General features: G+C 42.1%; 2 protein-coding genes across 5 annotated transcripts in view; both read left to right on the forward strand.

The window, feature by feature from the left end:
* The window catches only part of WDR7 (WD repeat domain 7), a 292,206-nt gene that overhangs the window by 258,255 nt on the left and 12,982 nt on the right, over window positions 1-20,969 (forward strand). The window lies entirely within an intron of this gene.
* Window positions 17,499-19,533, forward strand: LOC119054131 (uncharacterized). The gene has a single exon (XM_037151998.2). The coding sequence runs from the start codon at window positions 18,210-18,212 to the stop codon at window positions 19,074-19,076; it is 867 nt and encodes a 288-aa protein (XP_037007893.2). The 5' UTR covers window positions 17,499-18,209; the 3' UTR covers window positions 19,077-19,533.

Below are 20,969 nucleotides of genomic sequence, written 5' to 3' on the forward strand. Positions count from 1 at the left end.
AAATTCAGACTTCTTGATTTTCTGAGCCTGGACCAATGCTGAGGATATTAAATTCTGAAGGCGATGACCAGTGTGCTTAGTATCTGCCTCCAGCTGCAGGGTAAACAAAGACAGTAGAGGAAAAGACAGCAGACCAGGAGAAAGCTGCCTTTGGTAGAACCCTGCCCATTTCCTTAGCAGTAAAATTGAACTCAGTAGATATTTCCTCTTCAAAATGGTTATTCCCTGGCAAAATCAAGTTTATGGACATAAAATTTGTGACTTTTTAAAGCATGGGATAAATGATTATGGAATGTGTAGAGTTTATTTTGGGGGAGGGGGCGGGGAATTGGTTGCCCGCCCAGCCCCGCCTCCTGCTGGGGTGAGACCTACTATGGCTACGAGTGTTCCATTCACAGTGAACACCCTGGGTTACGTGAAAGTCCAGCTTTCTTCTTAGTCACGTGCACATCGTCTCTTCCTGAACCGCGCCTAGTTCTTCCTGAACTCAGAGATTTGCTTTTCTTTCATCTCCTACCCCCAGTTGTCCGCCTGAAGCTCTTCAAGCGCAGTCTTTTATGCCAGAAAGTGTAACAGAATTATTTCACTTAGTTCATGGGAGGTACTAGAACCCATTTGGAGGGTTTCTATTTCTGAGGGCCCCCCACTCCTCGCTCCTGTCTCTACTCAACCCCCAGCTTCGGTCACAGCGTCAGCTGTGTGAGCTGTGTAGTGGGAACACAGCGGGGATGCCTTTCCCAGGATCTGCTCATGGAGCTGGACTGGGGTCTGCAGCGAGAGGGTGTTCTGTCTGATAAGGCCCACGGAGGAACTCAGACCTCCTCCAGGTGGCCGTGGGAAGTAATGCATGCGTGGAGGCGGGCCGCTTGCTGCTGTCGGGGCTTACTGACTTGAGATCAGTCCATTGAGAGGGCTGTGGTGAGAGATTGGAGCGTCAGCGTCTCCCACTATTTAAAGTCTCCCACTATCCAAAAGTGTTTAATAAGAAGCTGCCTCCCCACTCACATTCATTCATCCATGTCCAAAAGTAGAGCGTTCTTATGAAACCTCTCGTAAGCCAGAATGATGTAAAGAGAGGATACAGTTACCATTAATTTATATGGAAAAAGTTTGAGCATTCCCAGATCCGAAAGTCAACACAGGTACTACGTCTTTATTTTGTTCACTACGATCGAAACACATAATTACTTTGTGCTTTACATTAAGTGTAACACCCTTACGAGCTCTCTTAGGCTTTTCTGATGCCGTAGGACACATCTTGCTAACGGGTGCACAAAACAAATTGAAAAAAAAGTACAGATGCTCACAGACACAGTTCCAAGCCATGGGGGCTCCAAGACGGGATGCTGAGTGTAGGTCCGGGGAAGGAGCTGGGCGGGGCCGCTCCGGTGCCCTGGGCTCGCCGCCTCAACCTGGGCTCCCTGCAGAATTCTCTTTTGATTTCTCTCAGTTTGCAGAATCCAGTCCTAAATAATGTAGGTCTTTCTTAATAGCGAAGTGGTGTAAAGCAAACTTTGGGAAAGCAAGAAAATGTGTTATTTTCTGTAACACGAATTGGTTGAGAATCTGTTTCAGCTCCTACGGAGCTGGTAACCAAGCGTCTACACTGCATGAGGACTCGTCACTACTCTTATTTTCTTAGGTGAGTCTAACCAACAGGGAAGAGTAGATACCTTTGTGCATATACTTAGAGGCAGAAGAAAGAGGACTTCTCTTAGACGCTGGGGCTCTTAAACCGACTTTTAAAAAATAATTCATGAATTACTGAAAGCATTTAAAAATTAAATGCTCAGAAAGAAAGTTAAAATGCTAACATGACCATATTTACCAGAGAGATTAAATTCCTTAATGTAGAAATGCAAAGTTTATAGCAGTTTTGAGAAATAAATGCAGCCCAAAAAATGTAAACTAGGAAATAAATGAAATGAGGCTACCTCCATGAACTGGGAAATCACACCGAATTAGAAGATGCCTGGTAAAAATGTTATTTCCTCCCAACTTTGGTGCAGTTGGTCCAGTGGGGAGGGTCACTCCCGAGGGAGTTAGAAATGCCCAGAGCCTTTCAGGGGGTAACACGGGAAACCGCCTCATTTCTCCCTTCTGCTCTGTCAGCCGGTAGAAAATGGGCTTTGGCTCCGGGCTTCCCAAGCAGCAGGCCGTTCTGCAGACACACTCAGCGTTCTTTGTTCCTTTTAGCCCCCATGGGTCCCAGAGCATTTAAGTGCTTTGTTTTTTAACACCTTTTTAGTATTTCAGTTGCGACATAGAAAAAAGTATGTGATATTCTGTTAAAATTATCTGCCAATAGCCTGAAAAAAAATAAACTGGATTTTTTCCATACCTAATGTAGACCGGAATCATATTTATTTTTTTAGGATTTTATTTATTTATTTTTTTAGAGAGGGGAAGGGAGGGAAAAAGGGAAGGAGGGAAACATCAGTGTGTGGTTGCCTCTCATGCGCCCACTACTGGGGACCTGGCCCACAACCCAGGTATGTGCCCTGACTGGGAATCGAACCCATGACCCCTTGGTTCACAGGCCAGCACTCAATCCACTGAGCCACACCAGCCAGGGTGGAATCACATTTCTTAACTAGAAATGGTTTCATATGAGTTTAATATTAGTGAAAGCTATGGTGTATAAGTCTTTAATTGCCTGAGCATCATATAATTGATGTGACTTTCATGAGACCTTCAAAAAATCAGATTAAAAACAAACCTGGATGAAACAATGAATTGTTCACAGGAGAGGAAGCAATTACTTTTCAGAAACAGCATATATCCTTCTGCATGGTGTCCAGCAGAGTGTTTTCAAGTACGGTTTGATCAATAACCTCACAGTAGTGGCAGATATAGAAAAGAATAAATGTTTATCACACTTGTAAACATCCTGGGCAACGCTGAAGCACGTGCCGGGAAGACAACCCACATTCTTGAATCCGCCCGTGGATCAGACTGGGGTGGGGAAAGGGCTCTTCTGCCAGAGCCGGACCCTTGGGTGTTCACGGCTGAAGTTAAATGAACAGCGCATTTTTATTATAAAGATCTGTGTGCTTCTCAGATGCGTATGAGGAGTTATGCTCGATTATCCAAAGGGTGTTTCATTTCAATGGGTATAGATAACCCGGGTCTTAGCAACCAAAGGGAGCTAGGAAAAACTTGCTTATTTGTGGTGGCTTACAAACATAATCAAGCCTTTGAAAATCATTTCATTCCTTGTAAAAATATTTCTTAGTTAATTCATCCTGGTATATTTTTGGCATGCGTACTGATCTCTGGATTCTAGCTTTTTCAAAGGAAAAGACAAATGAATTTCTTAGATTAAATGCAGATGAGCAGGTAGCTTCTGGCAAAAGGAGATGTGCAGAGTTTATAGCAAGAGCCGAGGTTGCTGGCAAAGGCAATCAACCTTCCTCGTTTTCAGTTTGTTCTTTTCATTCAGTCACGTGCCCTCCAATTAAATAATAAATGTGTGTGTGTTTTCCTCCTGATTCTAGTTTAGGGAAGCCATTTTCTTTGCTGATAATCTTTATAGGAAAGGCGAAGAGCAGGGGACAGAGTCGCCTTCTTATTATCTGTTGTTTTCTTTACATCCCCTGGGAAATAAAGCATTTAGGCACGGCGAGTCATCTAGGCAGGAGAACGCCAAGATCGCAGGGTGGTTCTGCAAAAAATACCGGAGCATCCAAAGCCCCACTGCTGAAGCAGCGAAGGCCCACGTTCCCCGGGCTTTTATGTGCTCCCTGCCCCCTGGACCCTGGAGAGGTGGGGTTAAATTGCAGGTGTCCGTGGAGTGGTCCTGGACCACTGTCACCGGGCCTTGGGGATGCAAAGGCCATGAGCTACTTTCTCTGGACATGGGTATTTGACACTGAACTGCTAAGCATAATGTGGGTGTTTTATGGTTTCTATGTAATAAGGTTGGGCCCAAGTGGACTCTGAAACACATGAAGCACATTTTATGTGGGACAGGGTGCTCTGTGGGGAAAGAGTTCGAATTCTCTCAGCATACTTACAGCCCCTGTGGCCTGTAATGGCTTTGCGTTAACCCTTCCCCTTCCATACTTCTTTCCCATGCTGTTTGCTTTTGTAACCCCACCTGAATAGGAGTCTGTTGCAGAACAATGATTTGAAGCTGAAATGTCCATTTCAGAGAGTTAATCATCATATAGAGAAGTCTTTGTAAAATGTTACTAAAAACAAGTCACTAAAAAATAAAATTTACTAAGTTGTACACTTAGGAAATCATCTTTTTGTCCAAAGAATAGTATTTTGTGGATTTGAATGCCACTTAAATGGCTACTTACACAAAATGAGAAAATATCTTTAAAAAAATGTGGAAATAATGTGTATATGAGAACTTGCAGGCCTAGCCTTGATTGTTTCAAGTTCTTGACAGTACATTGTAGCACTTAATAGCTGAGGAAAATGTGCTTTTAGCACCGATATTCCAACCTAGTACCAGTATGAATAAGGTGTCATTCAGAAGATACAGTCATTTATCCCCTGATTTCCAATGTCTGGGGACGGCCTCTGCATGAAGAAGTCAGAGTTATGAGACTATTAGAGGGTCTTATAAAATACTGCATGACAATGTTCACAGATGACATCAGTGAAATAAAATCCCGATTGTGTGGTCCTTTAGTTTCATGTGAGAATTCATGGCAAGTGATGATGGAGTCCTAAGTCGAGTCTCCATGGTCCTCAACACCCGTCTTGGTATTGTGTGTGCTAGAAAAACACCACGGGAGAATTTAGGACTGCCAGAATGTTTCTGAATACAGAAATAGAGAAAAGTTAAATTCATTGGATAGGTGGAAATGTGAAAGGTAAATATTGTAGGAATAAGTAACTATGAGGAAACAACATATATGAAATGGTGATGATGGATTATATTACTTAAACCTCAGCTGGACAGGAAGAGTAGTCCACAGAACTCTTTTAAACACTTGTGTGGAGATAACTAACACAATAGGGGAGGAAAGTAAGAATTCTTTTCTGCCTTTCCCCTGAGGTCCCTGTATTAGTCTGGGGCCTCTAAGTCCCTGAAAAATATCTTGGAAAGAGGGTTCAGGAAAAAAAAAAATCTGTTCAGAAAAATGTAGGCCAGGAAAAAAACCCACAACAATGAAGGTTTTCTTTGTGTTGACAGCCAAGAAAAGATTGAGATGCATTAGGGTAGAGAAAACAATCAAGGAAAAATAGCCAAGACTAGAGAAGAGAATGTAATGCTTTTGCACTATGATCTTACACAATAGACTCGACAATACAGAGGGATAGAAGGGAAGATGACAAGAAAAATAGAAAGCTGCAGCTAACGACCCAGCCAGGGCAGAAGTAGAACTTCAACAGCCCTCTGAGCACGAACCTCTCACTCCCTGGCCTTGCCAAGGCAGCTCCCCAACCAGCGGGGCCGTGCCCTCTGACTGCCTTCTCTCCTCCATTGGCAACACTGCCTCTCCCGCGGTGGCACTGGGGACTGTGGTCCCTGTGGCAGGTTCCCTGCAATAGCCCTGTGGCTGGCTGGCAGATCAGGGTCTTCATGGCAGAGTCCTCGTTAATCAACCAGAGTTACATTCCTGTTTTTCAAAGCCTGTCATGCCAGAATGTATTCCGTGGTGAAGAGGAGGCTTCGTGAGCAATGCTGTAGCGCCTTTTCAGTCTGATTTCATTGGTGCTATCTTATTTAATTTCTTGTTTTTCTTAATCAATACAGTGTGAATAAGGATGAAACAAAACATTGCTTTTTTTTCTTCCTTTATTGAGTATGATTTTTGTTTTCCACGCCCCTTTGTTGGGTGTGGTTTCACTTGTTTGTATCATATTCTGTAGACAGATTTATTTTTTCTGATAGGCCCCAATCATTCTGTTTTTCAGTGGTTTTGTAAACTGCCTTTTTGGGAAAGGACCAGTGTGTTGAAACTTGCTAAGTCGGGAGGGACAGCGGCCTCTTACCTGGGTTGCACACACGCCTGCAGGGAAGTGGGAGTCCGTTCAGAACTCTACCCTGACCCAGGTGCGGCATGTGCACTGGAGTTTTCCTGCAGCTTGACTGTTTATTCTTCTGGACAGCAGTCAAAAGTTTTCCTCATATAAAAGCTAGACTGTTCGTTTCAGTGCTGTGCTATTTATTAAAAATAAACCTTCATGTATTTCTGGGATAGCATCTTTCATGTGGAGATATTTGTATTAAAAATTCTAGAATTTCTAAAATATGTTTCCAAATCTTTACCTTTAGAATTGACTATGCATACTGTGGACAATAGCAGGTGTAAATTTAGGTTTAGGACTTTCAAACAAAGAAGGTAAGACTGGTTTGGACCAGCAATCCTGAATCGATAGCCAGTATTGTAAATTGAACAGAAATGTATGGCTTATATTAAGAAGGAAGAAATATCTCTTGCTGCATGCACAGATCTGCTACAGAGTGATGAACAAGAATTCAAGGAAAAGAACTCTTCCAGCGGGTTTACAGGAAAGGTATCCTCACTGAGGAGTGGCAGGCTGTGGTTAAGTCCCCCTAAGGGAAACTGGGGGAGCACTGTCCGCCGAGACCCGGTGAAAAACTAGAAGATGCATCCAGGGAACAGCCGTAGCCTCCTGCTCTAAGTAATTAGCCCTCTGCGTGGCCATTTCTTGCCACTTCCGGGCAGTAGCAACAAAAGCATCAGTTACTACGTAGCTCACTCTCCCCTGATCTCACATCTGTTTGGCTGCATTTACATATTTATAACTGTTTTAGTGAGGTATAATTTACACATAAGAAATGCACTTGCTGTAAGTGCACAGTTTGATGAGTGATAGCAAATGTGGGCAGGCTTGTCACTTCCATGGCTGTCAGAATAAGAGCCCATCCATCAGCCCAGAGGTGTCCTTCTTCCCCGCCCCTCACTCTCTGGCAACTGCTGATCTTCCTGTCACTGTGGTTTGGCCTCACTGAAAATTTCATGTAAGTGGAACCATACAGTACGCGGTTTTCTGTGTCTGGCTTATTTCACTTAGCATCAGGTTTACGCTCATCCACCTAACCTTATTTCCAGTCTGTTTCCTTACTCATCGCTGATATTGGACTCCTGGAAACAGAATCCCAAATCCGAACCCTAACTAGAAAACTGGGCCCACGTACACTGGAACAGAAATTGTTTAGCCATGTTAGATAAAGAAAAACCAAAAACAGTGATTGGAGCAGTCATTATTTTTGGAGCTTATAATTATTCATGGCAATTCTTACTTCCTTTGTCTGCCCCCTCCTAACATGCTTCCTAGTATCTGCATTTTTTTTAATTAAAAGAAAAAAATTGTTTTTGTTTTCTACATTTTGTGATCTTCTCACATCTCTTATAATCGTGTACTGTGCCCTGCAGTGTGATAAACGATGACCAGAAATCAGTGAGTCAGAAAATCCTTGTATGAAAAAATAAATATCATTTCAACCTATATGTGAGTATATTATGAATCTCTTTACAGCTATGACTATAGTTACAGTAAATTATCTAAGTGAATGAACCTTTTTCTGCTTCTTAGAAAGAGCAGTCTGCATTGAGACTATCAGAAAAACATAGAACAGGAATTATTCTGTGCTCAGATTTTAACCGGATGCTTCTTTTAAAAGGATCCAAGAATGTCTTCTAAACTGTACATCTACAATGAGCGTTTATCTGCATTCCACACCTCAAATTATTTAATTAGTAGATTAACTGGGATATTAGCAGTTTCAGTTTCTGAAACATTTCTTCCCACAAACGAAGCAGGCTGAGAGAGCGCAGGAACTTGCGGGCAGTCACACTCAGTGACGTAATAGCATATGTAACCGTGCCTTTCACGGACTTGTGCAGAATGTCCTGGAACACTTGAGTGGCTGCAGCTGTCACCTCATTTCTTCTGGATTAAGTTCGGTCAAGAAAGAAGCTGCCTCATTTTCTAGTTGCCATTTGCCCAGGAAGTAAAAGCAAATTGTAATGAGGGAATCACAGCAGGAGAACGTCCTGACAAATGAGAGGCGCATATTGACTGGCAGCCGGCACGCCATTTCTGTGATAAATGTATTTTTACACACTGCTGTTCCGGCTCGTTCGCTGTCGTCCTTGAGTGTGCGGCCATCAAACACCATGCAGTTCACAGTCAAAACACTCCTAATAATCGGTGTCAGGATGCCTTACTAGAAAAAAACATCGGCCATTAATTTTAGACGGCATTTAGGGAGATTAAACATCTTTGCATTTTTACTGTGGTTCTTGTCTTGCTGTTGTTAAAAACTGACCAGAAATCAAAAAGGGCATAACTCTTGGAAGTAGTTGTGAAGCATATTTATGCAGATTTATTACAGCGTTCGGAGAGGCCAAACTCGAATATGAACACACCTCAGGAATCAGTCCTTCTTTGTTTTGTGTTTCTTCAGGTTGCTCTTTTTTTTAATTTAAAGAATTTATAATCTAAGAATTCTGAGACAAAACTATTTTCACTTTTAGACATCTACCATATGTTTGAAATACCTTTTTTTTATTAAAAATACTCAACAGAATATTTGCTTTAAGATCTGCCCAAAGCCAAAGAAAATGCTTTCACTAACTTTGACCGTATTAGTTACATTTTAATAAGTACTCTAATATTTGGAGAGAAAAATGATCAAATTATTGAATGATCAAATTACCATTCTTCATTGAAAACTAAACCACATGTATCTAAATATAAGATGGCAAAACCATGTTGTTATTGAGTTTTTAATCTCCGTGTGTAGCAGAAAGGGTTAGATGTGAATCTAATATTAAATAACTATACTTTTTAAGTTAAATTGTATAGAAAATGTGATGATTTGGATCACACAATGTCTGTCAGTAGATACTTCCTAAAACGTTGTTGCATTTCCAAGTCCTTCCCGCACTGTGTGTTCACGGGTCGTGTGTGGCCACTGAAAGCCACACAGCCCTGTGGGGTCTGGATTCAGCCTCATTCTCCATCCACAGTCAGCTCTCCGCCTCATCCCTTGCACCATAAGTCCTAACCACTTTGAAGGTTTTCCGTTCTTTTCTGACAAGATCTACTGTCTCTCCTCCAGTCCCTTGATTCTGTGACACCTTCTACATGGAATCCTCTTTCAGTCTTGACTTTAGCTTAGAACTTGGGCTGAATCCAGCATCTAGGGGTTCAAGACAGGTAACCCCATGCTTTTCTCTGACATCTCACAGACTCCCGCTGGCCTAGTCACACGCGGATGACCCCCGCATGTCCAAAGACTTGAGAACTTGTGAGGTTCTGGCATCTGCAGTAGCTAATTACGTGCCTAGTGTCTGACTTGGACCTCGAAATGCTTTCCCCTTAAAAACTTATCAGTCGTGTTTAGGAGGTTGAACAGGCACTATGCACTCTTGGAGCATTAAGAATTCTTAGGCTTTTGAAAGCTGGCCTGCTGCTGGTGGCCTTGCTGCTGTGGATAACCATCTGAATGTGGATAACATTCCAAACAGCTGAATTCCAAACAAATTTTAGAATGCTTCATGCTCAATGACCTCCTGCATGGAAACAACCGGCCTGCGTGGGGAAGAGCATGGAGTGGCCCAGTCTGTGGGGACTGTACAGATAAAGATAGAGTGGGTCCTTATTTCTTATCCCTGATGTAAAAGTCATCATCAAGAATTTAGAAAAACAAGAACACTCTTACAAAATCAGTCTTTTTAACCTCGCATGCATCATTTGCCTTTCTGTGCGCTCTGATTTGAGGCTTTGACTTTTTCCTGTGTCAATCAGGATGCATGCACCAGAAGTTTCATTCCATTTTAAACCTTCCAAAGGTCCAGAAAGGGTATTTTCTGTTGTGTTTTAACTCATAGTCTAACCTTGAGTTCGAGGATTTGCGGCAGTTTTAGGGGCACCCTTAGGTTTGCTGGTTGTTTACTTTGTAGTTAACACAGTTGCAAATGCTGACACCTGAATAATCATAAATTCAAAATCTGTAAGTGCAGATAGTTTGTAGTGCTGCCGCCGGCAAACTTAATGTAGCATGATGTCTCTAAATGTTCATCTCAAGTGACTGCAATGAAAGCATTTGCCATAAACCTGGCATCATAATATTATTAAAAAGCATGTTTCTTCAGGTATAGTATTTCCTTTGGAAAGAACCCTCCCCTTAAAAGAGCATGCCTGCCTTCTATTGTTTGACAAAAATGGTGAGTCTAATCATTTCCAAGCTATGCAAGCAACTGATATGTGTTAAATGACTTAAAAAAGAGAGAGAAGCAAATCTGGGGCAAGCATGCACTTAACCATATCATACACACTTTTAATTTTAACATTTGAAATGATCTGACAACCAGAAGTCACATCTCTGAACAAATAAAATATTTTTGTAAAAAATAAAATAATGCAGAGGAATACCCAATTGCTCCTACTAGAAAAAACTGCTAAACTTGATTATTTTCAAGACACAGTAATAGGAAGTCTGGAAGGATGTATGCCAAGTGGTTTATGGTGGTGGTTCTAAGGAATAGAATTTGAACAGTAAGAATAGTTTGATAGAGTTTTCCGTTTTATTAAAGGTACTTCAAAAAGTGCTGGGATTATAGGTAATTTTTTAGTTTCTTTTTTTGTGTGTTATTATCTATATTTTTCAAAAATTCCTCTAAAATAAAAATTATGCTTCTGTTAAAAATCACTTTTGCTGCCCTGACTGGTATGGCTCAGTTGGTTGGGCATCAGCCTGCGAAGCAAAAGGTCACTGGTTCAATTTCCGATCGGGGCACATGCCTAGGTTATGGGTTCAGTCCCCAGTCCGGGCACAGGCAGACATGTGGCATGTACTAGACGCAACCAGTCAATGTTTCTCTCCCTCTCTTTCTCCTTCCATTCCCCTCTCTCCAAAAATAGGTATATAGGAAATAAACTAAATTTTAAAAAATAAAATAAAAAATCACTTTTGCTAATGCAAAATTTATATAACCTATTAGGCCTTCAGAAATGGGTCCAAACTGCCTTCTTTATATGCTTACTCCTAAGAGAAAGACATGACTTTCAATGGAAGGCTTTTGCTCGCATTCAATATGCTTTTGCTGAAAAGTGAATAAACATAGTATCCATAGTGTTAAGTATACTTGTAATATTATCTGCAGTAAGGCACGGAGTATTATTTTAAGACACACGTCTGTGGGTCACGTACATGATAGCAACTGAAACCACATCACAAATGAGGTGCATTCTGAGTTAGAAACAAACAGAGCTTCACACGATTCCTTTTTCTGGGGAAGAACATCAGTTAAGACACCAAAGCCGCTTGTCCTTCTCACAGATCACAGGTGTTTGGCTGGCGTGTCAGGGCTCGTGTGCGACAAGTGGGCCGGAGGTACTGATCCCCATGTGCCACCCAACATTTTCCGTCGGCAAGTATTAATTGCTCATTAAGTGCTAAAGAGTTTGATGGTCCAAATATTGAATTGTATAATGAATTGGCCTTTTAGTTTGCTTATCATTAGGCAATATGATTGCATTAGAGATATAGAGGTTTCAGCCAGCCTGTCTCCCCCTCTAAGCTTATCAAATAGATATTCCTGCAGAGTGTAGTCTCAGTGATAGGCTGTTTAGCTCATTTTCCTCCAGATGTAAGTGAATTCCCTTTAACCAGACCTTAGGGAAGCTTGTTTAACATGCCTTGTGTGACTCTGACCAGTAGTAAAGCCCCCAGTTTGCCCCACACTGATTCCAGTTTATGATCTAGTGAGTCACTGAGATTTCTGTCTGAACAAAATTGGAAATTGTGATCATCAATATGAGTTTTTATAAATTATTCATTGGGTTAAAATATTTTCCCTTTTATTTTTGAATGTATGTGTGTATCTATACATACATACATATGTATATATCAAAATGAGCTACCAAATGTGTGTGTGTATATATGGCAACACAATCACAAATGTAAAGGAGTTTCATTTTAATTTCTATTTGTTGTCTCTCCTAATTTTTCATGATATTTATTTTTTTGTTGTAATTACATCCAGAGGACTATTAAGGGTATCATATAATGACCTTCCTGAAGCATTAAAATGTGTGCATAACTGATGAAATTTAAGCAAAGTTGAAATTACAGATATTAGAATGTCAGTTTTGGCCACTAATGTTGGTAGTTTGGAATTATAAATTTAAGTCTAATTCAAATACATGTTTATGATACCAGAAATTTGACTTTTTCATAATTTATTTCCTGATTCCAAATTAAATAATTATTACTTGATAAAGGGTGAGTATTTAAAAGATAAAATAGAATAAGATAAAATAAAATAAAATTGCTTCAAAGCAATTTTGTTGGTAGCTACAGGGACCCATCACAAAATCCCCTAAAACGTGATTTGTACGTTGGAGACAACATTGGAATCTTTCCCTTGGAAATAAAAATAGTGGCTACAACCCAAGATTTCAAATCTATAATTTGTAAAATAGACCCAGCCCCTTTTTCTGGGCACCCCCTACTTGTGCAGTGCCCTCGGCTGTTCCACCCTCATCCTTTGGGTCTTCCACTCTGTCTCATTCTTTGTGGGCTGTCTCAAGCGCTCAGTCACTGACAGATACCCAGAAAGAGACCCCCGGGCACCAGGCACAGCGCCGAGGGCAGGATCCTCCAGCGTCTGCGTGTGCAACCAGCTCCCGGATCTCTCTCCTTCCATCACCCTTTTCCTGACCCAGACTGTTCTCTCTCATTTCCTGACCTGCTGCATGGGGCAAAAAGTCGGTTGGCAGTTGTGAGTACTGGAAACACAGTTTATTCCTATGTTACTATATTATTTATCAATCATTGTATTATTTGCCATACAAACAACTGTAAACCTACTTTTGCCTCACCCTCTATTTCTGATTACCTGTTCACGTCCTCCACCTTAATACCTACTTGTCGCCAGTTAAGACCATTATTTCCCCAAATGAATTCCCACGTGCCCCTTGTCTCCCTTTATTTGCTTTCTCTCACGCCTTCCCTTCCCCCGTGGCAGCATTGCCACCGGCTAATTTGCTCTCTTTCCTGGCCATGTCCAGCTCCTCGTTCAGTTCCTCATTTTTCTGCTACGCTCACCTTCCAACCAGTCCGTTTTTTCTTTTTTTTAGTTCCTCTCCCCTCCTTCCTCTGCCAGAATTTTAAAACAAGTCTTATCTGACCGTTCTCTGATTTGAAAACTTAAAAAGATTCCCGATGGACAATGAACTCTGTCCAAATTTCTGGGCACAACAGAAACCTGGCTATAACAACCGTGTGGCCTCTCCTCCGAACCCTGGCCCTGCCTGGATCCCCCTGCCCCTGCTCACCCATTGGTGGAGCGACAGGAATGCTGTTTTCCTGGAACTCTCTCAAGCCTTCACTCTCGTGTGTTTGCTTACACTCATCCGTCTGTTTAGAACTGGGCCTTTCACGTCTTGTCCTCTGGCCAACTTCTGCTCTTCCTGCCAAGCTCAGCTCAAATACCATCTTCTCTCTGGGCCTTGTCCTGACTGCTCCTGCCCCTGTACAGAAATTGCTGCTCCTTCATCTGCATTTGCACGTTTTCTTCATGCCATTTATTGCACTGCACAGTAGTTAGTAGGTGCTTGCTGTCAACCTGCGTCTCCCCTCCTGGATGCGCTGGCAGGGGCCCCCTCTTATCTTTGGACTCCAACATCTACCACAGGGCCTGGAACATGATAAACTCTCAAAAAACATAAGTACATTTGTGCTAAAACTTGTAATCGCATGAAGTAGGCAAGACAGATAGCCTCCTTATTTCACAAACAAGCAAATTGTGTTTCAGAAAGTTTTGCCCTTTCATACAACTGCCAAGGACAAATTTTGATCCTCTAGAGAAACATGGGATATTCTAAGAATGAGTCAGAGGACTGACAAGTAGTATTAGTGTTATTTTGCCACAGTAATTGTTCTAGAATATTTGCAAATGCAATTGCAACATGAGAAAAATTGCTGTGTTAATGCATTGCTTTATGCTACATTAAATATAAAGAAACATTTTGAATATTATATCTAAGGAAGGAAGTTTTATATTTTTATGACTTGGCATTTCCTGACTTACGAAATGAATCTTGTAATATAGAACAGCATTAATTAGGTTATGTTTCAGACTAATCTGATTTTCTGTTTTAATAAGTTAAGGAGCCATAAAAGTGTAAAGTTCCAGAATCTGTATTATGTATTAGTGTATCTGTGCTTCATTATCCCAAATATATATGAACCAAAAGGTATGGTTACATACTGGTTAATATATGTATGAGTGTTAAAATTTTGTGCAATTCCTTAGTTGCCTTTAACAGTTTCAAGTCATTCCTCTTTTGGGGTTGGTGAAAGTGTTAAATCCTTTTGAAATCTGATTTTGAAAAATGCAAACTCTGTAGCTTTAGTATAATTTAGATAAGACAATTTTGTATCTCTTGTCTTCTTTGAAAAATCACATAACCATTTTATGTTAGTCCAAGTCTTAAGAATCCTTTGAATATTTATAATACAATTTTCATAGTCTGAGAATACAAAAGCAAAAAATGTGTTCACTTTAAGACTGTAGCGTGGATTTGAATAGATTTATGTTAGAAATGCCAATGAAACAACATTTAGCTTTGGGTCTGCTTAAATCTGAATGAAACATTGTAACTTTTTAAGCATATGTGAGTTATAATGTAATAAATGTTTTACAGTTATTTCATACAGCAGTATGAATATTTCATAACAATTTACTCTCTATCCTTTCATTTAAACTGAATCACATTTACCTAAGTCACATTGGCGTTCAGTGTTAGACCACCCATACTTTAGTCACATGTTTAATGATTCATTATTCTTAAATGTTGAATTTATGAAAGTGTTATGATTTGAATTATCTCTTTAGCTAATGTTTTTTTCTTATGTTGTCATTATTGAGCTTAGGACCCTCACAATAATAATATACTGTTGTAATTTCATTGGCCAAAAATTGTTGATAATCATGTCTTTAAATAATTGGAAGTTTGCAGTGTTTGGGATTTTGGGCAAACATAATTTTCAAAGTATAATTCAATAAAATTGATCAGTTTAACATGCAAAGAAAGGACTTAGACATGAATAGTGAGACTTACAGGAAATGTATCCTTTGCCTCTGAAAAGGCTCATTAGGTGCGTAGAGGGACGTCTCTAAGACCAGTGACTGTAACAGTGAAGTAACAGCTGAACACGGGGAAACAGCTGTTGCCTTACGTGTTCAGTCTCTACCTGTTCATTCGTCGGTCTTTTTAAAACTAATTTTAGTCATTTGTAGTTGGTATTAGTTAGAATAAAGCCTCGGTATGATAAAGATCTGACGTGATCACTGATGCCTGGATTGCGGCAGTGAAGGTGTCTCCGAGCGCTTGTGTTGAATCCGACGCCGCCTGGACTGGGTGCTGTGTGTGTGCCCGGGCCGGTGGCGCATGACCCCCACCAAAACTTTCAACTGCTGCCGGTTCCTAAGAATTGCCAACATGTACATGTCGAAAAGCTCTTTCCATTCGTCACTGTCAGTTTATCTTCAACTGATATTTTAGTAACTTTCAGTAACTGAAAATAGAGTAAATACTGCAGCTATTTTTAAGAAATACAGTCTTTTTACTTGAGGACTTATATATTATAATAAAACTTAAGATAGCTCACTTGGTTATATTTATCCTTAAATCTATTTTCTATTAAGGTGTTTAAATGATACCAAATCTACTTGTTTTTCACCCCAAATGTGTATTCTTTTCAACTAGATAGTGACAGAAAATAACTCAATTTATCGAATAGTTCCAATGCCCCTTGGGTTGAAAAATGCCACCACGGGTTGACTCTGTAACATGCAGTTGGCATAATGTGAATAAAAGCCATCACGCTGGCCCCCCATCAGGAAAAGAAACTGCAGAGCTAAACCAGCATCTTCAACCCTCCAGTCTCTGTTCTCAGTTGTTGTAGCATCTCCAGAGGGCAGCGTGCAGGCTTCTGTGCTCAGCCGGTGGGTCAGCCCAGCCAATGAGAAGAGCCAGGCTCTCTTCTGTCTGTAAGAGTTTTAGGGGGACATTTACCACCTGCTTTCATTTTGGTTGGTACTTTCAGTCTCTGCTTGCTGTGTCCCAAGTGAGAAAGAGCCAGGCCCTAATTTTACACTGTCCTTTCCTCAAGAACTTACTTACGGTGCCTGTAGGTAGGTGTTGTATTGCCTCTTGGGGGCACAGGTGAGCTAATGGGAGAGCGAAAACCTTCAGGACCCAGGGCCCAGGGGAGAGAGACAGACAGACAGACAGACAAATAGTGCTGATGAGAGGGATGGGCCATCTTCATCTCCCAGCTGACGAAGAAGAGCAGGGCAGCTTCTGATCTTTAAACCGCTGTGTGAAGGGGTTGACACAGTTGCAGTTGGGTCGAGGAAAAGTTTTCCCTCCTCTCCCAGGGGACGCGGCCTGCTGGGTGCTGGCCACCTGTGTGCCACCTCACCCAGCTTTTCCTTCCCGAGGACTTCTCGTAAATTATCTTCCAGCAGGACTGTCGGTCATGTTGCAGTTTTCTGATAAAATAAGCATAATGCTGGCCTTTCTGCGTGGTGTGCAAGAAACTGCAACAACATCCAGTTGCCTGTAGCCGGACTCAGGAAATCTCACCTCATAGAAATTGCACAATGAGACGTGGTTGACTTGAGGAGGCCTTTAAGGTACCAACAACTCTGAGATGGCACGATTCGAAAGCTTGGAGAGTTTAAGGAAAAGCCACAGAAATGATTGAAAAAGTTGGAAAATGAGACCTAAAAGGACAGGTTTCGTTTTCCTTTTAGGTCTCATTTTCCAGCTTTTTAGTCTCTGAGTTTTTTATTTAACCCTGAAAATAAAAAGTAAAAACGGTCCAAGTTGCTACAACAAGCACTCAAGTCTGCACAAGGGTCCTGCTTCGATCAGTGGCCCATTCTCCACCCCCTGCGCTCAGCACAGGAGGAAGCAGGCTCCCTCTCTAGCCATGGGGGTTTCCATTGGATAGAAGGAAAAATTTCCTGGCAGCATGCATTGTTGAAACAGGAAAGGGTCCTTGGGGGAGGTTGCAGAATCTTCTCTGGAGAGAGCTGCTTTTTAAAAGGAGAGAGATGTTCATCTGTCCAGCCTGCTTTACAGCCACCCGGCCCACAACCGGCAAAGAGTGGGCGACCTTCCCGCATTCTTGGCAACATCATTGGCCTGAAGGGCCGAAGCACAAAGAGGCTGCAGCTTAGTTTGCAGGGACAGTTCTGTTCTTACCTGAGCCTCCTGATCAGCCACAGGTGAATTGTCTTTTTTTCAGTGTCATTATCGTCTGCCTAAATTATTTATTGAATCTATCCTTTGTTTCTTTGAGCAAATGAACCTTAAATATATAATAAAAATTGTCACAAATAGGTTGCTTCAGAGAAAAGAAAGGGGAGGGGTTTTTTCCCAAAAGTATTTAATTCTTAACTTTTCTACTCTTTTAAAATGCCCCCCACCCCCACTTTGGTGCAGAGTAAGAGGCACCAGTGTGTGGTGGCTGCGGCGGCAGGTACAGAGGTGAGGCCCCTGCCCTTCACCTGAGTTGTCTGTTCCCCTGAAGAGGGACCACTGCTAGAGGCATTTGAAGGTCTCCTGGCTACCTCCGCTTTTCCTTCCAGGGCTCCCCCTCACTTCCTAGGCACTCGCTTCTCTGAACTCTGGCCCGTCTGCAGCCTCCTTCCTTCCCTGCACCCAGACAGACATGCTGCCGTTCAGGCTCTGCCACGATCGTGCCTCGGGAAGACACACTCTGTCCTCCCCCTCCAGAGCACGTCGCCCAGGCACGAGTGTAGTTTTAGAAATTTCAGGCCGAGCTTCTTCCACCTGTGCGGCTTTCCCGCGGTCAGATTCTCCGACTTTCCTCATAGCATGGCTGCCGGGCTTCGCTCCCACCCCTAACGGAGAAACCAAGACCTCCTCCTGCCCCCAAGCCAGAGAAGAAGCCCACCTCTCTCTGGGTTTCCCAAAGGAAGAAAAAGAACAGCAAGAAGCCATTGAACATACCAATGAAGTACAAAATGAAGTAGACAGACTTAACAAACAAGCCAGTGAAGTGGTCTTGAAAGTAGGACAGAAATACAACAAACTCCACCAACCATTTTTTTTTTCAGAAGAGGTCAGAGTTGATCACCAATATTCCAGATTTGGGGGTAACAGCATTTGTCACCCAGCCACAGGTGTCTGCACTGCTCAGGGAAGAGGATTAAGAAACACTACATTATATGGCAAGACTCGAAGTGACAGAATTTGAAGACATTAAGTCAGGTTACAGAATAGATTTTTATTTTGATGAAAATCCTTACTTCGAAAATAAAGTTCTCTCCAAAGAATTTCATCTGAATGAGAGGGGCGATCCATCTTCAAAGTCCACTGAAATCAAAGGGAAACCCGGAAAGGATTTGGTGAAACATTCAAGTCAAATGCAAAACGAAGGCAGCAGGAAGAGGCGGCGTGAGGAGCCATCGAGCTTTTTCACCTGCTTTACTGGCCCTTCTGACACAGGTGCCGATGAGGTAGGAGAAGCCATCAAAGATGACACTCGGCCAAATCCATTACAGTACTACTTGGCCCCTGATACAAATGGCAAAGAAGGGGAAGAAGAAGAAGATGAAGATGATGATGAGGGGGCGAAGAAGATGACTAATGGAACACTCATGGATTCCAACCTTCTTTGTTCATTTTCTCCAGGCCCTGGGAGCAAGTGTCGTCTCTTTTTTCCCCTCTCGTGCTCAGTCTCCATTTTGAGGTCTCTTTTCTCTCCTTCACACCGTGGTTCTCACCTGATTTGGGGGGGGATGTACCCTGAGCAGTGTACAGTGGGAAAACAGTCTCTGCCCCTTTCTGTTCCAAATTCATTTTTATCCCTTCCTATCTTGACAGAGACTTGTGGCATCAACACCACCAGGCTCTGTGGGAAAAAGGAAAAGCCTTCTGCTTCTGCAGCTCTGCTCGGAGCTGTAGGGTGCCGGGCCCCTGGTGTGGTCGTGCACAGAGGTCTAGCTTCTCTCCTCCTCCCTCTGTGTCTCTGTGCGAATTGGACCCTTAGCATTTACCAACACATATCTGTCTACTTGCTCTTGTTTGAATAAAAGGAAAAAAAACTAAAAAAGGGGGGAGATTTATAGAAGGCCAGCAAAGGGTGGATCTGAGGTGTTTAGGTGGGTTAAGGCGGCATTTTGACAACATGGCTTCTCCTTTGGCATGTTTAATTGTGATGTTTAATGGACATCCTTGTGATTTAAGATGGCACTTTGAAACTAAAATTCTCTCCTCGTGATGACTTGAGCCCTGCCGCTCAATGGGAGAATCAGCAGAACCTTGTAGGATCTTATTCGGAATTGACATTTCTCTATTGTAATTTTGTTCCTGCTTATTTTTAAATTTTCTTTTTGTTTCACTGGAAAGGAAAGATGATGCTCAGTTTTAAACTTTAAAAATGTACAAGTTGCTTTGTTACAATAACACTAAATGTATATACACACACACAAGAAATTTCCGGGAACCATGTGCAGCCAACTGGAGACATATTTTCCACTCAGCAGACATTTCGACCCCCTCCCCCTCCTTCACCAAACTGCAGCTGCCTGTCATATCCCAGAGCAGCCGTGCGCTCCCAGAAGGCCGACAGCCAAGGCAGCCCTTCCTCCCTCTCAGCCCCTGCAAACCGTGGGCTTTCATTTTCACTTTGTTTTGGCAAATGTTGTACAAAATACACAGGTCTTTATAAGTCTTTCCCTGTGTTGAGGTATTTATGACAGCAAGATTTTACCTACTTTTGGAAATTTTCACAATTTTTGTTAAAAGTAGGAAAATGGACCTGACCGTGTGGCTCTGTGGGTTGGGCGTTGTCCTGCAAATCGAAAGGTTGACAGCTTGATTCCCAGTCGGGGCACACACCTGGGCTGTGGGCCAGGTCCCTGGTTGGGGGCATGCAAGAAGCAACCAACCAATGTTTCGCTATCATATCAATGTTTCTTTTTTAATTGCTTATTTATTTTTATTTTTATAGAGAGGGGAAGGGAAGGAGAAAGAGAGGGAGATAAACATCAACGTATAGTTGTGTCTCACACATCCCCTACTGGGGACCTGGCCTGCAACCCAGGCATGTGCCCTGACTAGGAATCGAACCAGCAACCCTTTGGTTCACAGGCCTATGCTCAATCCGCTGAGCTACACCAGCCAGAACACATCAATGTTTCTCTCCCTCCCTTCCCCTCTCTCTAAAGATAAATAAATAAAATGTGTTCTTTTTTTAAGTAGGAAAATTTTTGTTCGGTTGGATTTTTTTCTTCCCTTTTAAAAAAGTGGTAAGACCTATAACTAAATATAAAATATGCTCTTTAATCTTGTCCAGTTTTTAAAGCGGATGTGATGGAGTCATGCACTTGGGGTCTAGTTCTCAAATGTGTCATTTGGAAACAAGGACAAGGGCTCCAGGAAGGGACAGACCCCACCAGGAGCAATTTTAAAGAGAACGTTTGAGACAGTTACAGCTTCTATTGACGCTGACCAGGTCACTTTCGAAAGCCGTGTTCTCTCCACCACACGATGCGGCCCATGGCATCTGCAGAGCACACTGAGAGTGCCCGTTAAAAACTGCAGGGCAGGCGCAAGTATTGCTGATCGTTACCCCTGCCTCTCAGGTTCTTTTCTTTAACAGGAGAAAGGGGAAGTGGGTGTTTAGCAGTTCAACACTCTGTCTCCTGCCAGGGTTAATTGCTTGATTTTCTTTTACTGTTCATAGCACTTCTTGAATTAGATTAATTTCTTTATATTCCATCTCTTGTCTATTCAAGAGAGCACTTTCTCGGACTAAAAATGTAACAAAACACAATACTCAGTCGCATATAAAAACTAGACCAAACCCCCTTTTGTTTCGAAACCTGTTATTTTGGAAAGTGTTCTTTCCATTGTGACATTGAAGATCCCACCGGTCGGGGGTACCCCGCCACAAAGCACTTGCAAGTTCACTGTGATCCCCA

Source organism: Artibeus jamaicensis, unplaced genomic scaffold (assembly GCF_021234435.1).
Source record: "Artibeus jamaicensis isolate MK-2021 breed Jamaican fruit bat unplaced genomic scaffold, CSHL_Jam_final contig_354, whole genome shotgun sequence".
Classification (NCBI taxonomy): domain Eukaryota; kingdom Metazoa; phylum Chordata; class Mammalia; order Chiroptera; family Phyllostomidae; genus Artibeus; species Artibeus jamaicensis.